Source organism: Daphnia magna, linkage group LG2, assembly GCF_020631705.1.
Source record: "Daphnia magna isolate NIES linkage group LG2, ASM2063170v1.1, whole genome shotgun sequence".
NCBI classification, from domain to species: Eukaryota; Metazoa; Arthropoda; class Branchiopoda; order Diplostraca; family Daphniidae; genus Daphnia; species Daphnia magna.
This window is the reverse complement of record NC_059183.1, coordinates 13939619-13962204: the sequence shown is the minus strand read 5'-3', so window position 1 is coordinate 13962204 and position 22586 is coordinate 13939619. Positions and strand designations below refer to the sequence as shown.

The 22586-nt window shown below is 44.0% G+C and overlaps 3 protein-coding genes across 5 annotated transcripts; 1 reads left to right on the top strand and 2 right to left on the bottom strand.

Moving 5' to 3' along the window:
* The first annotated feature begins 20 nt into the window (after window positions 1-20).
* Window positions 21-1187, top strand: LOC116916746 (methylglutaconyl-CoA hydratase, mitochondrial). The gene has a single exon (XM_032922086.2). It carries the CDS (start codon window positions 165-167, stop codon window positions 1080-1082), a length of 918 nt encoding a protein of 305 aa, XP_032777977.2. The 5' UTR covers window positions 21-164; the 3' UTR covers window positions 1083-1187.
* Window positions 1138-7261, bottom strand: LOC116916643 (integrin beta-PS). 3 transcript variants are annotated; one of them, XM_045170044.1, is made up of 15 exons: window positions 7098-7261; window positions 5953-6131; window positions 5656-5893; window positions 5359-5587; window positions 5132-5216; window positions 3916-4086; window positions 3590-3853; window positions 3257-3412; window positions 3062-3193; window positions 2768-3001; window positions 2529-2703; window positions 2355-2461; window positions 2161-2287; window positions 1813-2096; window positions 1138-1731 (listed from the first exon to the last, which is right to left on the bottom strand). In XM_045170044.1, the coding sequence occupies exons 2-15, from the start codon at window positions 6127-6129 to the stop codon at window positions 1663-1665; spliced, it is 2448 nt and encodes an 815-aa protein (XP_045025979.1). In that variant the 5' UTR covers window positions 6130-6131; window positions 7098-7261; the 3' UTR covers window positions 1138-1662. The 3 variants fall into 3 exon arrangements, with proteins under 3 accessions (XP_045025979.1, XP_045025980.1, XP_045025981.1); XM_045170045.1 differs by lacking the exon at window positions 5132-5216 and adding an exon at window positions 4792-4876; XM_045170046.1 differs by lacking the exon at window positions 7098-7261 and adding an exon at window positions 6362-6521.
* A 1121-nt stretch (window positions 7262-8382) lies between these two features.
* LOC116916617 (protein expanded) lies at window positions 8383-22035 on the bottom strand. The gene is made up of 10 exons (XM_045170043.1): window positions 21343-22035; window positions 19095-19597; window positions 18699-18798; window positions 17598-17677; window positions 16158-16237; window positions 15894-16080; window positions 14817-15368; window positions 14674-14745; window positions 13503-13674; window positions 8383-13416 (listed from the first exon to the last, which is right to left on the bottom strand). The coding sequence occupies exons 2-10, from the start codon at window positions 19542-19544 to the stop codon at window positions 8681-8683; spliced, it is 6429 nt and encodes a 2142-aa protein (XP_045025978.1). The 5' UTR covers window positions 19545-19597; window positions 21343-22035; the 3' UTR covers window positions 8383-8680.
* Between the last annotated feature and the right edge of the window lie 551 nt (window positions 22036-22586).

The window sequence follows — 22586 nt, the reverse complement described above, 5'->3', positions numbered from 1 at the left end:
TCGCAAGAATCCCTATCGGGACATTACACATTCTTAACATATGGCTAAAAAGTAAAAACGGACTTTGGAACAGCCTTGTTTACCCTAGCAGAAGTGAAAAAGTTCCGGATTTCTTACGAAACCTAACGTACAATTAAACTCAAGCAAGTTACTTACCTCCAGCGATGCTTCAAAGGCTTTACGTCTCCAAGGCAAAGGGTTACATTTTTCACCTCACACTTAATAACCAAAGTCGTTTGTGCCATGTTCCTCCGAGTGACCAAGGAAGTCGTCACCTATTGAAAGACGAAGTACAACTAGACCGATATGAGGGAGAAACATCCGGAGTCGCAGTTATTTCACTAAATCGCCCAAAGGCTAAAAATGCAATCAGTGCCCGCTTTTTACATTTATTTACAGAAGCATTAGAATCTTTAAAACATGATAAGTCTGTGAGAGCTGTTATAGTTCGCAGCAATGTGCCAGGAATTTTCTGCGCAGGAGCTGATCTTAAAGAACGAGCAAAAATGGCACAGTCAGATGTTGGTCCTTTTGTAAGTAAGCTGAGAGCAATGGTTTCTGGATTGTCTACTTTACCTGCTCCAGTAATTGCTGCATTGGATGGAGCTGCAATGGGTGGTGGACTGGAGATTGCTCTAGCTTGTGATCTGCGAATTGCAGCCTCATCTGCAAAAATGGGATTAGTTGAAGCTAAACTTGCCATATTACCTGGAGCTGGTGGAAGTCAGAGATTACCTCGTTTGATCGGTGTCCCTTTGGCTAAGGAGCTCATATTCACCGGTCGTGTCATCGATGGAAAAGCTGCACATGAAATTGGTTTGGTAAATCATGTTGTAGACCAGAACAAAGACGGAGATGCAGCCTACCACCGTGCCTTGGAATTGGCAGAAGAAATCTCCGCTAATGGACCCGTTGCTGTACGTATGGCTAAATTGGCAATCAATTATGGGTCTGAAGTGGATCTTGCAACTGGTTTGGCATTTGAGGAAACCTGCTATGCCCAAGTCATCCCAACTAAAGATCGTCTGGAAGGTTTACAAGCCTTCCGGGAAAAAAGAACACCTAAGTACTTAGGAGAATAAGCAACACGGTACAATGGAGAGTTTGGCTGTAATCGTTAGTGTCAAATGAAGAATATGAGATGGCAATTTATGTATTTCATGATCCAATTACAAGGCTTGTGCGAATCTTTCTATTTGGGTTCGATGGGATTGCGTTAAATTGCTGTAAAAGAAGAGTAAGGCTTCGTGCCAGAAATAAAAGGACGGCTCGCTACAGTAAAACGTGATACGAACAATTTGCACGTTCTAAAGGCATATTTATCTAGAATAAATCATGAGATTAGCGGCAGATAATAGTTGAAATTGTACAGAAACGTGAAAGAGTTGAAAACTCTTGTTCTATCCATGATGAGACTTTTAAGTGATTTAAAAAGTAAAAATGCTTTACGATTTGTAGTTTTGGCACTTGACACGCATGAGATATTAAACTACAAACCCAACCAATACACGTGTTATGCAAAGCTTTTGGAAATGATTGAATCAAGTAGTTACAACTTCTGTTCATGGTAGTTAAAAAAAGAACCACTTGAAATGTGGTTATGTTTAGACGAACGGAACACTCGATATAGTTAAAATTCTGAGGAAAATAGAGAAACACGTTCTATTGTTTGCCACCATATGTCGGATTTTTGAACGTAGATGTTGCTTGTTTGTAAATAGGATTTTCTCCCTAAAATATAGATCGGTTATTGAAAAATAAATAAATAAAAGTAAAAAAACAATAAACCATTAAATAATAATAGCTTTTTACCGTATCCCATTTGGCCATCTGCCGTTCCTTTTCAAAACGAGCAAATTCTCGTCGGTCGTGAATAACTGTGAACAGCTTCCAGAGTAGCAGTAAGGCAAAGCCGATTGCTACAACGGCTCCGATGACACCAAGAATAATCCCAAGAATATTTAAAACAGGTGGGCATTCTTTGGTTTTTTGAACTCGAACGACAAATTCTCCTTCGTCGTCATACCCATATACAAAAGTTACACGACAATCGTCATCGTCGTAAAACCAACATTGTCTATCTGATGGGAACTCCTCTGAAATTTTATCGATAAAGTTAAGAGCCATACACATGAAAATCATTGAAAGATCCTTTGTTACCTTTGACAACATCCACTTCAACGGGTGTGAAGGAGCAGTTAGCACACTCTTCTTTGGTTAATTTACCAGATTCAAAGACTTGACATTGAATACACGGAGTATATTCGGGACATTTACTCGGGCAAGTCTAGTATACCATTAATATAAAGAGATATTAGTTATGGCTTTTGAATTGCTGTAGATCAAAGACTTACAGGGCACTCCTCGCAGTATTTCCCCGAATAACGTCCACCATCTTCTTCAAAACATTGGCACTCGCCGCAGACGCAATCGCCTTTGCCAGAACAAATTTCACCTCCTCCTGCATCGAATAAGAATATCTTCATGGAATAAATCAAAATTGTTGTAAACAAGTTTAAGAAACCTACGAGGAGGAATACAAGTGTCAATGCTGTCTCTGCAAGAACAATCGGAACCCTTCCAGCCGGGTTTGCAAACGCATTTGCCACACTCGCACGTTCCATGATCCGACCCCGCACACGGTAATCCGTTGTAGTAATCACACGAAAAGTTATCACACTCACAAAACTGGCCCGTGATAATCTGTGATGCAAGAGAATAGAATTCAATTTATCGTGAAATAGATTTTTTCTTTTAGTTATCATACCTCTGTTGGGTTCGGGCGCGGCTGGCATTCGCATACGCCACAGACACATGTTCCTCTATCGTTACACAAGATATCAGACGTGTTATCAGAGCGACAGGAAGCTTCGTGATCTCCGAGAACAGCCGTGTTCGAGTCACATTCACAGAAGCGACCCGAATGAGAATCATCGCAGTGACAGATACCACACTTCAGATCTCCTCCACCGTTACACTGATCGGCATTGCTAATGTATCCCTGCAAAAACACAGTTCGTCGTTAAAACAGAACTAAAAAGGATAGGGACAAATAACTCACCAAGTTTCCGGGTCTCTCGCAATCACAATCGCATAGCATTTGAAGATCAACTACCAACGATTCGTTAATACCAACGGGATAGATTTGGAAAAGTTGACGCCATTCTTTCGGATCAATGGGACACCCAGATAACTTTTATAACCAAAAATATTTAAAATAAATTCAAATTATCAGCCAAGTTTTCAGATTTCATACCTCAATCCTAGCCGTGAAATTAACGACAGTGCCGACTTTAAGCCCGTCGCATTTGTTGGTTTGAACCATCGGCCCGTTGCCCAAACAGTTAGAAAAGTAAGTTACTTTGACAGCACCAGTTGCGTTATCTTTCATCTCGACGGAAGAAGTGATTTTCTAGAAAAAAACAAAACAAATATTCACTGTAAAAAAGGGCTTTTGAACATCTTTTGTTAGTTTAAGTCTATCAAGATAAGACATTTTCGTAGAGCTTAACTGTCTACCAGAAAATATTGGCCAGTTGCAAAAAGTTGAAATGCTACAGGCATAATAAAGAGACAGGTTAATACTTACGTTGTACTGCTCTTGTACGAGTTCGACGACATTAGATGAATCGTTAGAAAGGACACCACAACTGGCTCCCTCGACATGCTTGTTCAGCTGTTCGTAGATGTGATACTGTTCCTTTGTGACAGCGAAAATTAAGTTGACTGAGCTTTCTTTAACTTTTTGATTGATTTGCGAGACTGAGGGGTAATCTTGCGTCGTCGAGTGAGTATAACCGCCATCATTGTTCAAATGACACAGTCCGTCGTTTGGTTTCACGATTCCACCAAGCTGATAAAAATGAATACATTAAAATGTAATCCAAACAATCATTGAAACACGTTGTAAAATACTTTGCCATCGCCTGCATAATGGAAACTTGCGTCAGTGGAGAAGACCAAAAGACGACGAGCGCGGTCTCTCCATCCAATGCGTTCCTTGCAAACAATTGCTTGCATAATGGCATCAAAGCCACCTTCTGGAGCATCCAAATTACCAGATACGGCAGCCTTCCTCACTTGGCTCTGTAGCGTGATAAATGGGGAAACGATTACAAGATGGACCGGAATCAGCGACGAATATTATTCAATGCTACAAACCGAAAGAGAAACCAGCAGACACGTAGAAGTGTTAATAAAGCGTAGAAATTAAATGGCAAACCAGCTATTCCAAAATATATGAAAGGATAGGGTTAGAAAAGAGCTTAGGCATGCGAAAGAGAAACAGGAAAAGGAAAAAAAAAAAAAAAAAGGGTGGGAGAAAATAGCGGGAGTTAGTGTTCGTTTTTCGGTCATTGGAGTTGGGTCGTACGTAGGCTGTTGTCTAATGTTGTAACGTCGCGCGCGTTAAATATATTTTGTAAGCTTGTAGGCTAACCAGGAAAAGTTTGATTTTTTTTTATGCGTAAAGACGTTTGAACATTCGGATCAAATCGAAAAAATGACCACTGTCCGTACTGTCAACGCGCCCTGTCGATTCGCGAAATTCCAAAAGACTGCAAAATAGCACACTGGAACAAAAAAGCTAGGCCACTAAGCTTGCAAGCATAATAATAATTAAAAAAAAAAAGGCTATAGAATTTCTAAATCTAAGTGTCAGTTCAAAAAAAATTTTAAAAAAAGGCACGCTCAAAAAACTAATGGCAAAATTTAGTATAAACTGTTCGCTTTTTTCTTCCTCTCTTGAAAGGATAAGCTTTCTATAGGGGAAATTTCTGTTCGGATTCTTGCCTCAAACCGAAAAGTATCTTTGCTGAGTGGCATGGAATTGTAGAACCCGTACGGTGCGGCACATCCGTCGCACGGCGCCAATAAACTATAGATTTGGAGGGTGGTGGGGATACAGGGTAATGTAGAGAAAGAGAAATTGGGAAAAACAACTGAGATTAGGTAGGAGAAAGAGGTATAACCATCAACAACTAAGAACTAACGAAAAGAAAAAGTAGACTTGCATAACACCCTCTTATCCCTCGCATAACTACGAGGGAACCCAGAGTGCACCATAGATAGTTGCATCACAGATCTGTCAAGTGCAACAAGATCTGGAAATCTATAAATCTGACCAACTTACTGAAAACATTGTGGAGTTCAAACTCAGAGGCATATGGTTCTTGAAACCATACGGCGCTTTGCAGCCATCACAGGGCTCTAATAACCTAATAGTATGAATATGGCCACCCGAGAGGAACTTTGAATAGTTGTTTCATAAAATCTAAGTTCACTCTTAGCTGAACTAACTTGTCTGCAACATTTTCAATTTACCAATAATAAAAAGAGAATGGCACGGCGGCTACTTACTTGGCAGGAACGGTGCTGACGTAAGGCATAACAACTTTGTCAACGAATGATCCGAATCCCAGTCTGAAATTTGACGTAATGCTCTGCATTCTTTCGGCAAGAAGGTTGCCCAATTCCGACAGCTTGTCTTTGTCATCTTCCATAGATTTCGACAGATCCATCAGGTAGTATAAATCTACAGGGTAGTCCTCTGCTTGGGCATATTGCATATGCATATCATATGCCTCATCTGTTTATGCAATGGTAGTAAAAAATTTATGAATAAAGGTCACTTATGGAACTGCCAATGTGACTTACTGATTCTCAATTTTAGTGATACTCGTTGAGGTTTGATTTGGACAGCATCTCTTCCTTCTGTGCCCTCCAAATCAATTCCAGATTTAGCTTTGGACAAAGCCAAATCTAAAATTGCCCTGAATTCTGAATCAGGGTTGACAATATCTTCCAATCTGCACTGCCCAGCAAGTGGGCCATCTATATATTTGTTTTGTTGATTACATCTGGGTAGTCGACCACCTTCAGCAGCACCAAAATCCTGCAAGCAGAAAAATCTGATAAGCTCCTCCTCAATATTTGAGATTCTATGTTGGTTACATGTTGAGCACACCAGGCACAGGTTGGTGTACGAATACATTCACTACAGTTGAGTTTTGAAACACAGGGGTTGGAGTCGGCACTAGATCCTCGCTGTTGTGCCGCCGCATAATTGATGGCAAGCACCAGCCCAGCCACAAGGGGAAATATGCACCAGCTGCCAAGTGAGAACCTCATTCCTGCATGAATTGAATGAAAAGAAAGGGTTAACTAAGTCTATCAAAATAGATATTTTCAATCCAAAGGCGCCATTTTCTTTTAGAAGACTCGAAAACGCACTTAAGGAAACGCTCCGGTAAAAATAAAAACCTACAGACAGGAAGTTCTTGAAAAGTCAAACCTAAAAATAGCTTGAAAACACACACAAGCGCTGCTCGGCATGATTTCTAGAGCGAATGAGCAAGATTACCTGAAAGAAAACACACCAGCTTTATTTGTTAGCCGGATGAATTCAATGTTCTACTTTTTTGCTGAAACACTTGCAAAACTAAAAGACAAAAGAATCAACATAAAAGGCGATAGAAAAATAACAGATGAGGGTGTGTGCGACCAGCGTGTAACCCAAAACCAGCAGAACACACAGCAAAGGACTACGGGACTTCAAGTCAAAATAAAAGCGGCAGCCACCTCTTTTGCAACAAATTTGGAAGTCCCAAAAAAGAGGGGAGGGGGGAGTTAACACAAATGAAATACATCTGGTTTCCTGATAAAGGTCTAACATCCGGCAGTGCATGAACCTTCAAGTACTTAAGGTCTGAAAATATTCACCTGAAGAAACTTCACTTCTTGCTCGTGCTCAACGCATTTCTTTTTTTTTTTCGAGAACTGTAGAAGATAAACATCCTACCCTCTAGGAATAGACAATGAATCATGGTAAAGGGAATAAGGGCTGACATCTAAGGGCGTGAATAGCTTTCGAGGCTTTTGCCCGTCGAGCAAATCGTTAAGGGAGGCGAAGGAAAAACAAGCGAGCGAGAAAGAATTTTCTGAGCAACGCCCAAACGTTGCCCGTCCAATATATAGTGGATTCCACAGCTGCACATCCAAATAAGGACTCGGGCGCGCCGACTTTTTTTTTGTTTTTTAACACTACGTCAACAAGAGCGACGAATCGCATGACCGGAAATAAAATATATGTGTCCAACCTGTAATGGCGTTGTTGTCAGGGAAAATCGATGGTTTTCACGCAATAATATACAAGATGATGTTTCTTTTGAGACGTTTCAGACCATTGAACTGAACAACACTGTTTCCCTCACGCACGAGAACGCTGTTACTAGCAGCACTACCACCTGAGAGCTAATGCACAGCATAAAGTATATATATTAAAAAACGTATATATACATATTAAAAAACGTGAATGTATGCGTGACGCCACCTAGCGTAGAACAATGATACTAAGATGCATTGTGCAATAATGACTCACGCCTGAGAATCCGGGAATTCAAGCGTGGGGTCCATTTCTCATTACGAAAGCATGCAAAAGTTTGGCCCTAGCATTGGCTAATAATAAATAGCATTAATCATATTTGATTAAGTTTTATTTTACAGCACAGAAATCAAGAAGTTTAGAAGACAAATCTTCTAAACAGTTCACAGGATAAATATACAAATATGTCATCGAAGAAACATTAGAAATCAAATGGTCACAAAATGAAAATTAATAATGAAAAAAAAAAAAAGAAAATAGGGGGGCTGGGGTACAAGATGAACGCCATTTTATATATAAGACAAGAATAAGACACACAAATAAAAGAAACGTTTATCCAACTTGTCCAAACACGGAGGGTGGGGGGGGTGATTATGCTACAGAATAGGAGATTTTTGCCTATATCCACATCGATATCCCATAATACAAAATTTGTCAAATTTATACTGAACGGCACACGACGAATGAAAATATATATATAATTATGTAAACAACATTGACAGAAAATGATTGTTTCTTTTCACTTGTAGAAATAAGAGCACTGGACCTGGTCCCAATGAACGCCGAGGCTCTCTCGCACTATTGGTCACGTTTGCAAAATTATTTTCATCCGACAAAAGTGCAAATTTCCAAGAAAAACAAATTCACTCATCTTGAGCAAAGAAAGGTGGATGGAACATGGGGACATTTCAATCGAAAAGTCGGCTTTATAATATAAACAATTACACCAGCTATTTACAAATGGTCAGCAGCAGCTCGAGGAATTTAACACTTGTTCTCTTTGCTATTCATTTTTACTTATTCATTTAACAAAATATTGGATGGAAAAAAAAAATTGCGATTTTTCTGATTTCATTTGTTCTTTTTTTTTTTAGCGGACGTTTCTCACGAACAAAAAACACTTTGAATGGAGGAGAACCCTGAGAACATGGCTGTATACTTTTGTCACCACTTTTAGATCTTTTTCCAATTCATCTTTGTCTTCTAAATATATATATATATTTTTTTTTTTTTTTTTACTTTTCTTTTTTTTTAATAATAAAAAAAAAACTCAATGGCATCTAAAATGAATAGCGGGGGGGGGGAAAGTCGGGGACCGGATTTTACAATTTTCCTCGGTGAGTCACGGAAACCACTGACTGCATAAACAACAAAAAGGATTTTGAGCGGAATTTAAAAAATGGGTTCTTTTCTTTTTATCTCTAAGTTTTTACACTGAGGCAAACGACCGTTGCCGAACCTCATGGCACAGTTTGAACATTATTATTATTATTATTATTTTTTTTTTTTTTTTAATATTTAAGGGACAACACTGAACGATGTTTTGCCATTGGACAACGATGATGGATTCGGCGTGTGTTGCGTCACTTTGGTGCCTGCGTTGTTATGCGGGTGGGAAAAGGCTGTCGGGGTTATTTTGCGGGAACCAGACGGCGGTTTACCTAACTCGGTAACGGCATACAATCCGGAAACGGGATGTTTACGACTGGGCGAAACCACGTAAGAGTTCTTGACTGATTTGGCGAATGCTGGCAGATTCAAAGCTTTCGCGATCTTGCCGTCCTCGGCGATGATGGAACCTGGTCCAGTAGCAATGGCCACGGCCGCCTTTTGCAGTTGTTGCAATTTAGCCTCGATGGCGCTGTTGGAATTAGGTGGAGGCAGTGGAGGTGGAGGGGCGTTGCTCTTCTCTGCGTTGACGGTCGGATCACCTTGCCCGACATTCCAATTGTTACCGTCAATATGCCACGAAGTCGGCCGAGACTGAGACGCTTGCTGGACCGATGTGACCGGATTCCGTCTGGGAGTGGTAAGTGCCGGCCTGCGACAAGTTGAAGATTCCGCCTGGCTCATGGACAACGATGCCGGATGACGAGGCATCACGTAGGCATGCGGCTGTCCGTTGACCTGTCCGCCCGGTTTGGGAGGTGGTTGGCCCGTCGTTTTACCCTGGGCAGCTTCGATTGGTGTCGGAGGCAGGGGCATACTCTGAATGTTGGAAATGGACTGTTGTTGATACTGCTGATGTTGCTGCAGTTGCTGAGTCTGTTGCTGCTGCAGTTGCTGCTGCAGTTGTTGTTGTTGCTGCTGGATTTGTTGTTGACCCAAACTCGGTTTCCGTTTAGCCTGATTCAAGAGCGTCGTATCGTTACACAAGGCCGATATCAAAGGCAAATCCAAATTGCGACTCTTTTCTCTCAACGTCTTGATGTCCAGCGGCGTCTTTTGTCCAGGCAATCTTCCCCCATCCGAAGCGCAACTGGATCCTTCAGGAGCTATAGACGGCGCGCTCGAAGAACACGTTGATCCCGGAGTTGACGGTGTATCGAGACTCTGCTTGCGGTAGGGTGGAGGAGGAGGTAGTAAACCCCTAGCCTCCTGATGACGGGCAATGGCCGAGCTGAGCGTCGTGATTTCAGGGAGATCGTAAGTCAAAATGCTCTCCTCTGAATGGACCCGAGAAAGGACCGGCAGGGGAGCCATTGGTTTGCCTCTGAGAGCTGCTCCGGCGTGCTGGATAGCCGCCCCTATCGGCTCGTAGCTGCCCGTCATGCTGTGCGATGACGAAGCCGAATAGCAGCCGCTGGCCGAGTAGGCAGCACTAGGGTTGGATGAGTGGCTGCTGGCCAACGATTGGCACGACAAGTACTTGCTCGGATAAGGAACATAAGCCATGGGCACTTGGGCGGAATAATTGGACGAGTAATTCGATGTCGAATACGAGCTGGAATAATTGCCGCTGGACAAACTTTGATTGGAAGCGTAATGGACGGAAGCCGGCCTAGCTCCAGCTCCTTGGTGATGAGAACTGTACCCATATCCCAAGTGCTGGAGAGGCGGCTGGCTGGCCGGTGTTGTTCCACTCAAAACTATGCCACCCGTGCTGGAAACCGGCGGAAGATTGGGCATCGGGGACGATCGGTAGACGGACGATGTGCCCGATTTGTTCGATGGAGCTCGATAAGGAGGCGGTGGAGGCAGATAGGCTCCATCGCCCATCAACATCATCTGACCCTGATCGCTGTACGTGCTGCTGGCCGCTGAGGAAATGAAAGAAGCTGCTTCTTTCACGTCCAGGTACTCCTGTTGGCTGAGCGATGGATCCTTGTGCGGATAAATGACGTAGTCCACATCCGAATACAATTGCGCTTTGAATTGTTCGATCTGGCTCTGCGTCACTTGGTTGGTGTAAACCGTAGCGAAACTAGCCTTGCTACCGTTGCCTCCATTGCCACCACCGCTATTGCCTGGATATTGCGGAGGAGGCGGAATTCCTAGATGGTATTGCTCGTACGGTACCGAAGCTCCTACGGCCACAGTTCCATTGACTTGCTGGACGGATTGAGTCGTCACAGATTGTTGCTGCTGAGCGCTCGATGGAATAGGATGTTGAGGTCGCCTGGACAGCGTATTGGTGGCGTGGAGATCCAGGTAGTTGTTTTTACCGATCACCGGGGCCACCTGTCCGCCATTATTGCCGGCCACAGCCGCCGCAACATCCGGGTCTGTTGTTATGACACCGTACAAGCTACTGCCCGCGTTCGTCTTGCTGTCGTTGAGACTATCTTCGGCGTAGACAGCGTGACTATTGGGCGGGGCGATCCGGTGCGAATCGGAAACAGCTTCCAGCGATCGGGCACTGCTGGCCATGCTGTTGATGCTATTTTTCGAGACCAACGAAGAGACGGACTGCTGGCTCAAATGAAGTCCCAAATTGGCCGTTGTCAGCGGAGCTTGTACTTGACCCTGCAGATGGATGGGGTAGGGCGGCGGAGGTGGAGGGGGTTCGAACGCGTCCGTCTGCTGACACGAGGAGTAACCAGCCGGAGGTGGAACGTATTGACAACAGGTCAATCCCGCCGATGAGGATGAAGCATCCATTGACTGATACTGGGCCTGGATTTGAGCTGGATGATAGCTTTGCTGCTGTTGCTGTTGCTGCTGCTGTTGTTGTTGTTGCTGTTGATTGTACAAAGGATGTTGTCGAATGTCGTAAGGAGGTGGAGGGATCAGGTGTTGCGCCGGTGCAGCAAAACTGGGTTGCGTGGCCGGAGCTGCGGATGCAGCGTGCGCTTGAAGGATGCTAATCGTAGGCCGGGTAGTGATGAAACGGGCAGCAGCTTCTGATGCAGCAGCGGCGGCCGCTGCTGCGGCTGCGGACGCAGCAGCCGACACGGGTCTGGTCATACCCATCAATTGAGAGCTGGAACAAGAGCTGGCCGAGTAGGTTGTCGAGGCCGCATCGTCCACCATTTTACAGTTGATGCCATGTCGGAGGGACAGCTGATTGACGCAGGCCACTGTTACCTGGCCACCATTTTTGGGCTGCATGGGCTCCATGAAGACGTAACTACTTGCACCCATGACTACATTATTATCCTGCATCCGCGGGCAAAGCGGCGGCAGTGTGACGTAATCACTGTCTGAATCCAGCGTGTTGCTGACGGTGCTGCGACGCGGATACGTTCCAGTGTTGGGCACGGCGCTGGTGACGGTGAAGTCCAACTTGGGGCTGGCGCACATGGCGGCGGCTGCTGCGGATGGCGTCGAAGCAGACGACGAACTATCAGCCGCTGGACCACTTTGAACGGAATAATCGACGGCTGGACCGCAATCATCGGACGTGGAAGCCACGCTAACTTTAGCGCTGCGTAACGATCGTAGGGAACCGCCATTGCTTAGGGCGGACACGGTAGCGGCTAACGGAGTATTGGCCATTTCCGGCGCCGGAATGAGTGGGTGCGGTGGAGCCGAACCTCCCAATGACGAATCGACGCTGCTGACGTGACTGTGGAAATAACTCTGACAGTCGGAGAGGGTCGAGTCTTGCGTCGTGTGATCCACACTGACGCACAAACTGCTACTCTCTGATGGATCTTTGGCGTGGTGGAGGTGATGATGATTGACGTGATGGTGGTTGTGGTGGTGATGATGATCGGGGAGATCTTCGTGCCCTCGGTGATGCAGATGCTGTTGAGATTGAGAGCCACTACAGCAGACGATGCCCATCCTGCAATCGGTGCACAAAACTCCAGCTGGACATTTCTCGCCATTGGTGGAACCAGTTTCACTGACGTCATCGTCGCAAGAATACCAGTACTGATTCTCTTCTTCCATGCCGGAATTCTGGGGCTGATCGGTTGCACCTGTCGCTCCACTATTATTGCTGGATTGGCATCCAACCATATCGGAACGTCTTTGATTCTCTTCGGCTGCTGGTTGCAACCGCATGGAAGCGATTCCGTCAGTCACGTCGACGCTGTTCAACCTCAGCCAAGAGGCCGGGCTGTTGTTGGCCACCCTGTCGGAAGATGGATTCAGATCGCATCCAGGCCAGCCGTTTGTCGTTGACGAGGAAACACGAGGTTTGGAACGCGATCTCGAATGGATGGTGGATGCGCTGTGCTGTGACGATGAGCTGTGGAGGCTTCCGGTTCGAGACATTTCGTTGGACGTTCGCAGCGTAGTGGTGGCGCTGCATGTGGCAGCTGTCGATGTTGTCGTCTTGTTGCTCGAACGTCCGACTCTGGCTAAACGGGCGCCTAGTCCAGCTAAACGTCGAGGTAACGTCGTGCTGTTGCCGCTGTTGTTGGTGACATTTTGCTGGCCGGCCGTGAGATTCTGAGCTGCTGGTCTCAGTTGCATTGCTGATTCGGACTCATTTCGACGTTCCAGTTCGGCAGGTAGTGAATCGCAAGAATCACGGAGGTGTGCCAGGGCCAGCGATTCGAGCGATGGAGCGGCTGCGGGGGACGGCCGGGTACGTTCATCCAAGTCCAGTTCGTCTTCGCTTTCATCGACGCTCTGCACTTTGTCTGAAACGATACCCGACGTCGTGTTGGACGACGTGCTGCTGATGACGGAAATACGTTGGTCTCCGTGAGTCTGACTACCTCCACCACGTCCCTTTGACAAGGAACCGTATCCCCGTAAGCTAAGCCTGTCGGGTCGTTCCAGTCTGCTCCCTGCATCGCACCATCCGCCTACCTCGACGGCCGTACCTTCTCCCATGGATTCTTGGTAATGTCGATTGGCTAATTCAAAATTCCAAAAATGGTCATATTGTTACATCATCGTTTTTTGTTTTGTTTTTTTTATTGATCGAGATGAATGATTATACCTTCTTCTTCGAGTTTACGCAGTTCGGCCAACTTGGGCTGCATGGCCATACTGAATTGATGCGTCACTCTGCACAGGTACAGCAAATGTTTCGATTTGTCGTCGCTGCTCGTGTAGTACGTGAACTTGCGGCTTTCCGGACATCCAACAGCGCGGATTTCAAACTTTTTCCTCTGCGACAAAGAAAAAAAAAAAAAATTCAAATAAAAAGGGAATAAATATTTGGTAAGCTGCGCAGAAGGGATGCACACCTGCACCCATATTTATCCCCTTTCTACCACTTCAAATGAATCTCTCCCTTGTTGAGGGGGAGAATTATTCCGGATCGAAATATTTCCCCCTAAATCCTGATGATAATAATATGTGTCCGTCGCACTATGTTTTTTTTGGTCCAGCCAAGTTAAATCCGACAAGAAAAAAGCCGAAGGGTTATTTTCACATTTTCTCAAAGAGGGAACGAGAAGAAAAAATTCTTTTTCTCTTGGATAGACTGGATCCACCCATTGCTTCTCCTCCTCCTGTATATCATTAGTATGCAGCACGCGAGGCAGCCCGTTAACGACTTCACCCTTTTTTTTCTTCTTCAAGTTCCAGGTAGAAAATGTGGAATACGAAGAAAGAAAACGAGAGAAGAAAAAGGGAGCCGAGGGGGATGAAAAGAGACGATTTCTCCCTTCATCCTCTTTATTTTTATTTTTTTTACACAGACATATCCCCGCTGGCTGGATGCTTTTGTTGTATAAAAAAAAAGAGAGAGAGAGAGAGAGGTAGCCCTCCTGCTGTTATTGCTGCTGCTGCTACTTCTTCTTCTCCTTATTATTATTATTTGCCTTCCCAAGGCCACCACGCAAAGAGGGGGACTCTTGTGTGTGCTACGTGAGGGAAGCCCGCCAGACCCTTGTGAGGAATGCAATAACAATAACAACAACATCTAACCCTCCTCCTCCTGCCCATTATCCTTCCAGCCCCATTCCCGACTCTCTTTTTTTTTTTCCATCTTTTTCTTTCTTTCTCTGATTGATCTGCAGGGGGGAGTAGGTGGTTTGGCCCCTCAAGCGCATAACATCACGGTAGAAAAACGGTTCAAGTTCCATCAACCCCAGACGCATACACAAAATGTTGGATATTCTTTTTTTTTTGTCATTTTTTTTTTTTTAACTCAAATGATTTACCTCGAAACAGAGTTTGCCAATATTAGGCCATTGGAAGGTGGCCCGGACCGTCTTGGTGAAGCTGTCTTCCTCCTTAAAGAAAAATAAAAATTTTAATTGCGAATAAATTGGAATTAAAAAAAAATAATAATAATAATAATAACCTCGTAAATGTCGATGCCTCTGCCACAAATGCCCAGCCAAACAGTTCCGGTATGCGGTTGCTGTTGTTCGTGGAGCTGCTGGACAGTTTGGTTCTCGTTGGTCGAACACGGCGGTTGAGACGTGGAGCGTTCCAATGGTGTTCGTCCATTGGAAGAATCATCGGTGGAAGAAGAAAGACCAAGAACCGATTCAATTTTCGGGTCCAACTTGTGAGTTTTGTTGGGTCGATCGAGCGTGACGCTGGCACCGGACAAGCGGCTATCACATCCGGTGCGTTCCGCACTGCGCAATCGGTGGGAATTATGATGACTACTACTACTACCACTACTAGTATGGGCATGATGTTGTTGCTGTTGCAACTGAAGTTGTTGTTGATCGTCCGATTTCTTGGAACTGCGCAGCCGGTAAAGATGAAGTCCGTAATGGGTGTGACCGCTAGACGCCTCCTTAATGTAGAGAAGTTGAGCTGAGCCGGTCGACAAACAACGATGATCCCGATGCATGGCTGGCATGTTTTGCACCACATAGTCCACTCCCACTCTCTCCAAAATCTGAAGGAAAACCAAAAAAAAAATATTTTTGATGAGATATTTTTCTAATCATTTAGAAGGAACAAAAACTGGCTGGACGGGATAAATCTCAATGAAATGCATGTACGTTATTCGTCAGTTTTTTTTTTTGGACAGGAGCAACGCCCCTCTGTTCTCTCGTCTGGAACAAACATCAATCAGCCGAATGAGGAAAAAGAAATAAAAGCCAAAGAAGAAGTTTTTCTTGTAATAATATGCAAACTGGAAACCGAAAATTCCGCTACCAGGGGATTCTTATAAGCCGAGGCTTATATAAGAGACTCGATGGCCCTAGACAGTCGAAATTAACTATTCAGAAACCGGTAGTTAACTACCTCCACTACACCAGGCATATACAGTTGTATTAGATACTGAATAATGCAAGACACGGCCTAGACGTCCACAGTCGTGTTTCTTTCTATTTTTTGATGTAAGCGACTAGAATTTTTGATTTTCTAACACGAAAACAGAGAAGAAAAAAAAAACATTAAATATTTGTTATTTTACCCATTGGGGAAAATAGAGTTGCGTGTCAAAATAGGCGGCCCGATGGCGTTCAGGGTCGTAGTCGCCCAACTCGGCTTGAAGAGCCAGAGCTGCTAGCCGGAAGAAACTCTCTTCGGTGGCTGGTTGGCCGTGTCGGAGCACATTCTCTCGAAGTTGGTAGTAATAATGCTGACGCGTCACACGATCCCTGCAAATAATTAATCTTTCATTTTTTTAAAAGAACTAAAAATGGGTTTAAAAAAACAAAACAAAATTCATTCAAACCTGATCAGGAGGTGGCTATCAACGTAGAATTTGACGCGGAAATAGAGCACCAAAAGCGGATGACCAGCATTATTCAAACCCTGATAAACACAAATTTAATTTGTAAATCAATTAAAAGTATGTTCGCATCGAGGGGGGGAAATGTTTAAATCGAGAGTGTAACAAACGGGCGACCCAAATTGAAGCACTCGAAGCCAAATATTTATGCCCCCCTCTCTTTCACACGAAACAAACTTTCCTAGCCGAAAGCTCTCAAATAAAAATCAAAAGAGGCTCAACTTCATTAAGAAAAAATTTCTCTTCGTCTCGTGAAAACAAAGTTTGTAAATTGTTTGGAATGTCCGTTTGTTCGGAAAACAAAAGCACGTTTCTCTTTGTTTTGTCGTGCATTGCGTAGGCAAAGAGGAATGCATCCGGTGTAAGATGATTTCATCATCAACCCCCTTCACGCATACCTGATGAATGCAACCTGACGGCATTCCGTTACGTTCATTTGCCAGTTCCAGTGGTTTACGGGTTTCTTTTTTTCTCTATTTCTTCACCCAATAACAACAACAACAACAACAACAAAAGCTCGTCTTAGCGAACGAAATGAAATGAGGGGGGAATCGTCGAAAAAGTCACACACACATTCCCTAATAGTCACGAAGACGGGCAACAAAAGAGGGAAGGAAAATAAGAAACCCGCCCATCCAGCTTTGGGAATGAGGGTTTGGCGCTTTTGGCACGAGTTTTGTTACGTGTGTGTTGCCTGCCCCATCCCTACGCGGTTATGCTACACGCAGCCCAAATTTGGATGCAGAGGAAAAGTTTGTCTTTTTTCTTTTTCTCCTTCTTTTCGTGAATCGCTTGAGGCGTATCACGATGTTTTCCTTGGCTTCTTTTTTCTTCTTCTAACTTTTCCCTTCGTGAACAGCATCTGCATTCCATTTGGCGATCGAAAATGTCTGCGGTTTTGATATGTTTGCCCAAGGGGGGAGGTTGGAGGCTCCTGCGCCGACTATTTTTTTTTCTTTCTGTATCCATGGGTGCATCAAAGTCTCTCTGTGTGTGTAGAACTACCACCCTGGGCTTCTTCATGGAAAAGAGGGGAAAAGACGATAACGAATGATGAGACAAAAGAGGGCCGGTTGCTTTCTCTCTTAAAGTTCGCTCGCTACTCGTTTTACACCAACGCCATTGGTCCGTCTTTGTTCCATCATTATCTTCTCCCCCCTTTTTTTTTGTTTTTTAATTTTTCTCTCCAGACAAACAACATCAAACGGGAAAGAAAAATGATGGCGGGCATCTGTCCCCAAATGAGGGACAGCGTCCGTATACGGATCACCTTCTATTCACTCCGTCATCCACTCATTCCAACACAGCGTGTTTCTTAAGCAGCAACAGCAAAGTGTGTAGCAATATGTTTTTAAAAAAAACAAAATACAAAATAAAACTTACGCTAGCGTGTGACGATTTCCAGCCCTTGGGCGCGTACTTTCCCAGCTTGTTCTCCGGATCCACAAACAGGTATTCACCGTCTGGCAAGCAGAAAAAAAGAAGAGAACTTTATTGATAATTGCATGTGACAAGGAAAAGGAAGAAGAAAAACACACACAGATGGTATTTGACCCAGGTCTTTTCTTTTCTCGGCGACCTTCTGTTCCAAAGGAATGCGCTGGAAAAAGGAAAAGATGGAGGGTTGACATTATTAACATCCATCATTCCTCATGTTGGTGGTCAAAAGATAAGAAAACGAGAAGGAGCTGCCGTGTTACGCTCGATTTAAAGGAGACAGAAGAGAGAATGATGAAGAACCCCCCTCCTTCTCTTCCCTTCATCTTCTTCTTCTTCTTTTTTTTTTAATTCTCCCTGCAGCACCACCTGGAACATGGAAGGAGGAGGGGAAGAAAAGATGGCCAGAGGATGATATAAAAGAAAAAAGAATATGAAGAAAGAAACTCGTGAACGACCCCGGAGCACCCCAATCGATGGTGGATCATTTGCAAGCATAAATAGCACACCCAGCGATCCGTCATGACCACCAGCCGGAAGGGCTGGCTGGCACAACAACAACAACAAATCCATTCAAAAACACGAATGTGACTAACATTCAAAACATCCGCCATCTTTTTCCTAATCCAATTCTTATTCCATCGACCATTTCTGCTATTTCGAAAGCATGTTTTAGTAAATGGAGGAAGAAATTGTTAAACAAAAATGACGAAAACAAGAGGAGAGAAAAAAAAAATGGCGTCACGTCCATTACGTCCGACCGCAAAAGGATCGGAATTTTTTTTATTTATTTTGGCATTCACTATCTGTCCGCTTTTTCCTTCTTCGAAATCTTAAAATTTTCTTAAGTGGTTCTATTATTTTACAGCAATCTTCCCACCCACCACCACCCACTAAACGACACATGGTCGTGGTATATAACCTTCGTTAGATATAGTGTTGCCAAGGGCAAGCGATTGTATTTTTTTTTTTCTCTTTCCTCGTTGGACGGTGGAAGAAAAAAAAAATTGAAAAGAAATGAAGAAAGAAAAAAAAAAAAAAACTTACCGATTTGAATGGCTAAGCCAAAGATGTCGGTGCTTTTCATGCCCAGTGAAGACATGTGCCGAGCGACAGCGGCGTACAACTCCTTTCCTTTGCTTTTCACCTGTCACACCGAGCAATGAGAAAATGAATGAAAAATTTGGTATTAGATGATGGAATTTGTTTGAAAAAGAAGCGAATCGAATTGATGGTAGAGATGAATGAACATTCCACAAACGTGACCGTAAAAGGGCATGATGATGTCCATCACGTCACTTTCGAGAGGGGGGTTCATTCAACCAAAGAAAACACGGAGCGATCCGCATCTGTCAATATCGTGAGGAGGTCGATGGCCTTTCTTACACGACACCCGCACATCAAACCTTCCGTGTCCTTGACATTTTTTGTTTGTTTGTTTACCTCGACATCGAATTGGAGCGTCTCGCCTGTGAGGAGCCGAACGGCGACATAGCGCCGAGCCGACGGCAAAAGAGGTCCAATGAGTGAATGAGCTGATCCGGAAAAAGCGGATGCCGGTCCTCCAGTGACCGGAGTTGGTGTCGTCGGATTGACAGACTGATGACCCACCACGTGAACATTATCTGAAATGCTATTGTTGCTATTCGCCGAAACGCCACCGCCGCCGCCGGCCGATGAAGTGTATGAGGAATGAAGAGTCGATGAACATGGCAGCGATGGATGGTGATTAGCGCCGGTATTGCTGTACAAATGCTGTAAGCCACTGCTATTGCCATTAGCTGTTGTTGATGGAACTGTTGTTTGGCTAGCAGAGACAGATGATGTGGCAATCGGCGCTGGATCGGCTGTTTGGGCGGCGGCGGGACGTAAGAGCACCGGTGGGTGGCGCATTGCGGGTGGGACGACAAAGATTTCAAGGGCCTCGCCCGCCCTTATCTACCTCCCTGTTATTTAAAAAAAAAAAACAACAAGAAAAACATGGAGAATCAAACAAACTGATATGAAATACCAACAACACGTCACCAACATTCCATGCGATCCAGTGTGGCTCCAATTTCACCATTTAAAAAATTAACGTCTAGACTTTATGCATGCAAAGATGGTTATCTTTGCTACGATAGAGTTTCTCCATGCACACACACACACACACACTGCAAGAATTTTTCTCATCAAAATCTTTTAAATTGGACCAGGCGAGACCCCCGTATTAAAGGCGGCCCGGGTATTAGCGAGCGAATAATCAGGTAGTCACGAACGCAGCTCTCTCTCTCTCTCCCCACAACATTTGTTGTGTTGGTTCTCTGTGTGTGTGTGTGTGTGTGAAAGGTTTGACACAATTACACGATGGCGGCCGCATTCCAGTCGTAACGGTACAGAACACAGGCGCCAAAGCTTATGATGGAGCATTCTTTTCTTTCTTTTTTTTGGTGTGGCCTTTCATATCAAGGAAAATAAATGGCAGGGTAGCAACGGTTTCTCTCGAGCTATTGTTTACCTTAAGGACCTGGCCGTCAATGTGCATTCGGTTACGAAACCGCGACTTCCGTCCAAGAAAAGATACCCAACATTCTTGTTTTTTCTTTTTTAATAAATATTTTACACGTGCACAAAGACAAAGGCGTATCACATTTTCTACTAAGGGTTCGATCTTTTTTTCCTATCCTTTCGTTTTCTTCTTTTTAATACTTAAAATACGTAGCTAATTGTTTTACGGGGAGAAGATGCCTTTGTCGGTAAAAATGTTTCCTACAAGTTTCCTTCTAATTAGATCCATTCGTCAAGAATGTCAGCCCTATTATTGTCCTCGTATCTTCCGGTTCAATGGTCCAGTCCCCCACCCCTCCAAAAAAAGGGGGTGGGGGTAAAAAAATTTAACGGAAACTCTTGGCTATTCCCACCATTAAAAACGTGACGATGATTCAACCGGAAGTCCGGTTTGACAATACATGTATGATTGAAATTGTATATGGTAGGAATGTTGTTGTTTTATTGTGGATCTCGTAATTGTTGCATCTTTCCAAAGAGGAGCTGCGTAAGAGGAAGAAAAGAAAAAAAGGTCCTTCTGACCAAAGAGACCAAAAAAAGAGAAGTTAAGGACGCGCGCAGTCTTCCCCCCGCTGGCATTCTTGTGCATGCATAATTTAATGACTTTTTGGGGAACTCAACACACACACACATGCCTTCCGGCCAATTCTGCCACCAAAAGAGCCTCTTCTTCAGATCTTCTTTCTCTCTTTCTCTTTACTATATAGCCTACTTCATCAGTCCTTTTTTGTTAAAGCCGGACAACCTCTCCCTACTTTTTTAAACATTCACGACAAACAAACAAACGTGTTGAAAAGCAAATTTTGGGTTTTTTTTTTTGCTAACTATACGAGAAAACCGGCAGAGCCATCTGGTGCAGGGCTAATCAGCAGGTGGCAACCGAAGGGTAAAAAAAAAAAGAAAAGAAAAGCATTGGAGGGGGGTTTTCAACACATTCCATCAGGTTACTCCCATCCTACCAGCCCTCCGGGGGTTATTTCCAAAATGGTTTCTTTTTAGCGAAAAACAAAAAATGCCGACACACACACACACACACGTAGAATGTGTTTGTACTCGTTGCGCTCTAGAATGTTGGATTCACACACAGACACAAATTTGCACGTCATGGCATCATCTATAATTTAAGTTTTTTTATTTATTTTACCTGTCGTGGTGGGTAGCGTTACATGGCTCGCCCCGTGCTATCCGCATGTTCACGTTGGACGTCCCATCCAATGGCAAAATCGAATGAAAGGAATTCCAATTGATGTAACTTCTTAGAAACACTACACACACAGAGAGAGAGATAACCACTTGACACTTTTTCTTTTAGAAATTCACACACGCGCTTCGACAAACACAAGCGTTTTAATTTCCCGCCTGAAAAAACAAAATGTCTCCCTAAAACTCGTGTGTTTGAGGAAGAACGAGATACACGATTGTGTCTGTTTTGCAGTGTAGATATATAAATATATATCCTGGTAACGGTTTTTTTTTCTTTCAAAAGACAGCAGTTGGCCCCGATTCTATTTCATAGTATCTTGGAATGTCATCGTGCCGATATTTTTTTCCTTCTTCTTAATCCTTGATATCGCAATTTCGATAGTAGACAAAGTCAATGTAATCCGTTGTATCGTTGGGTAAACTTTTCACGTCTCACACGAATTGGCAGACTAACACACACATGCAGCCAACGTCTTTTTGTTTCCCCTTTCTTGACTCTGATAAAATCATGTGTAGTAGCAGCAGCACAAACACACATATACACACACTACAAACGAGTCGTGCTCGCGCGTACACACGGCACGACGCTCGGCTCTAACGGTCGAAGAGACACTGCGAAGGCTATAGGGGCACTACCACCAGTCCACCATGGGCAGCACCTACCTACGGAAAATAGAAGGCCTGGCTCGCTTACCGCGCTACATTCCGAAGGTGGTGTGGTGGGACGTGTGTGTGTGCGTATAATCTAAACCTGTGCCCTGAAGGTTCTTTTTTTTTCTCTCTCTCTCTCTTCCAATTCTTGTGGAATGTGCACGCCCTCTGGCTATATTCTTTCTCTGCACGGCAGCCCAGCAGCCGCCATCATTTTTCTGACCCGCATGGTCAACGTTTTTCTCCTTCACACACCCTTATTCCTTTATTTTTTTTTCAAGTTCGCTGTGGGCTACATACGCAATGATTATCGAAATCTTGTATTTTCAGAAGTTAAAGAAAGGAAAATAATTCAACTCGGTGGTTTTGACACCAAAGACCATTTTGGTTGACACTTGCCGCCATACTGGAAGTTGCTTTTTTTGGGTTAAAAAAAACAAGAAAACAGAAAACGAGGAGTGTTCTGGAATAGCATTGAAAGGAATGAGGATTTTTACACACACACACAAACTTGTGTGTGATGCAGAAGAAGAA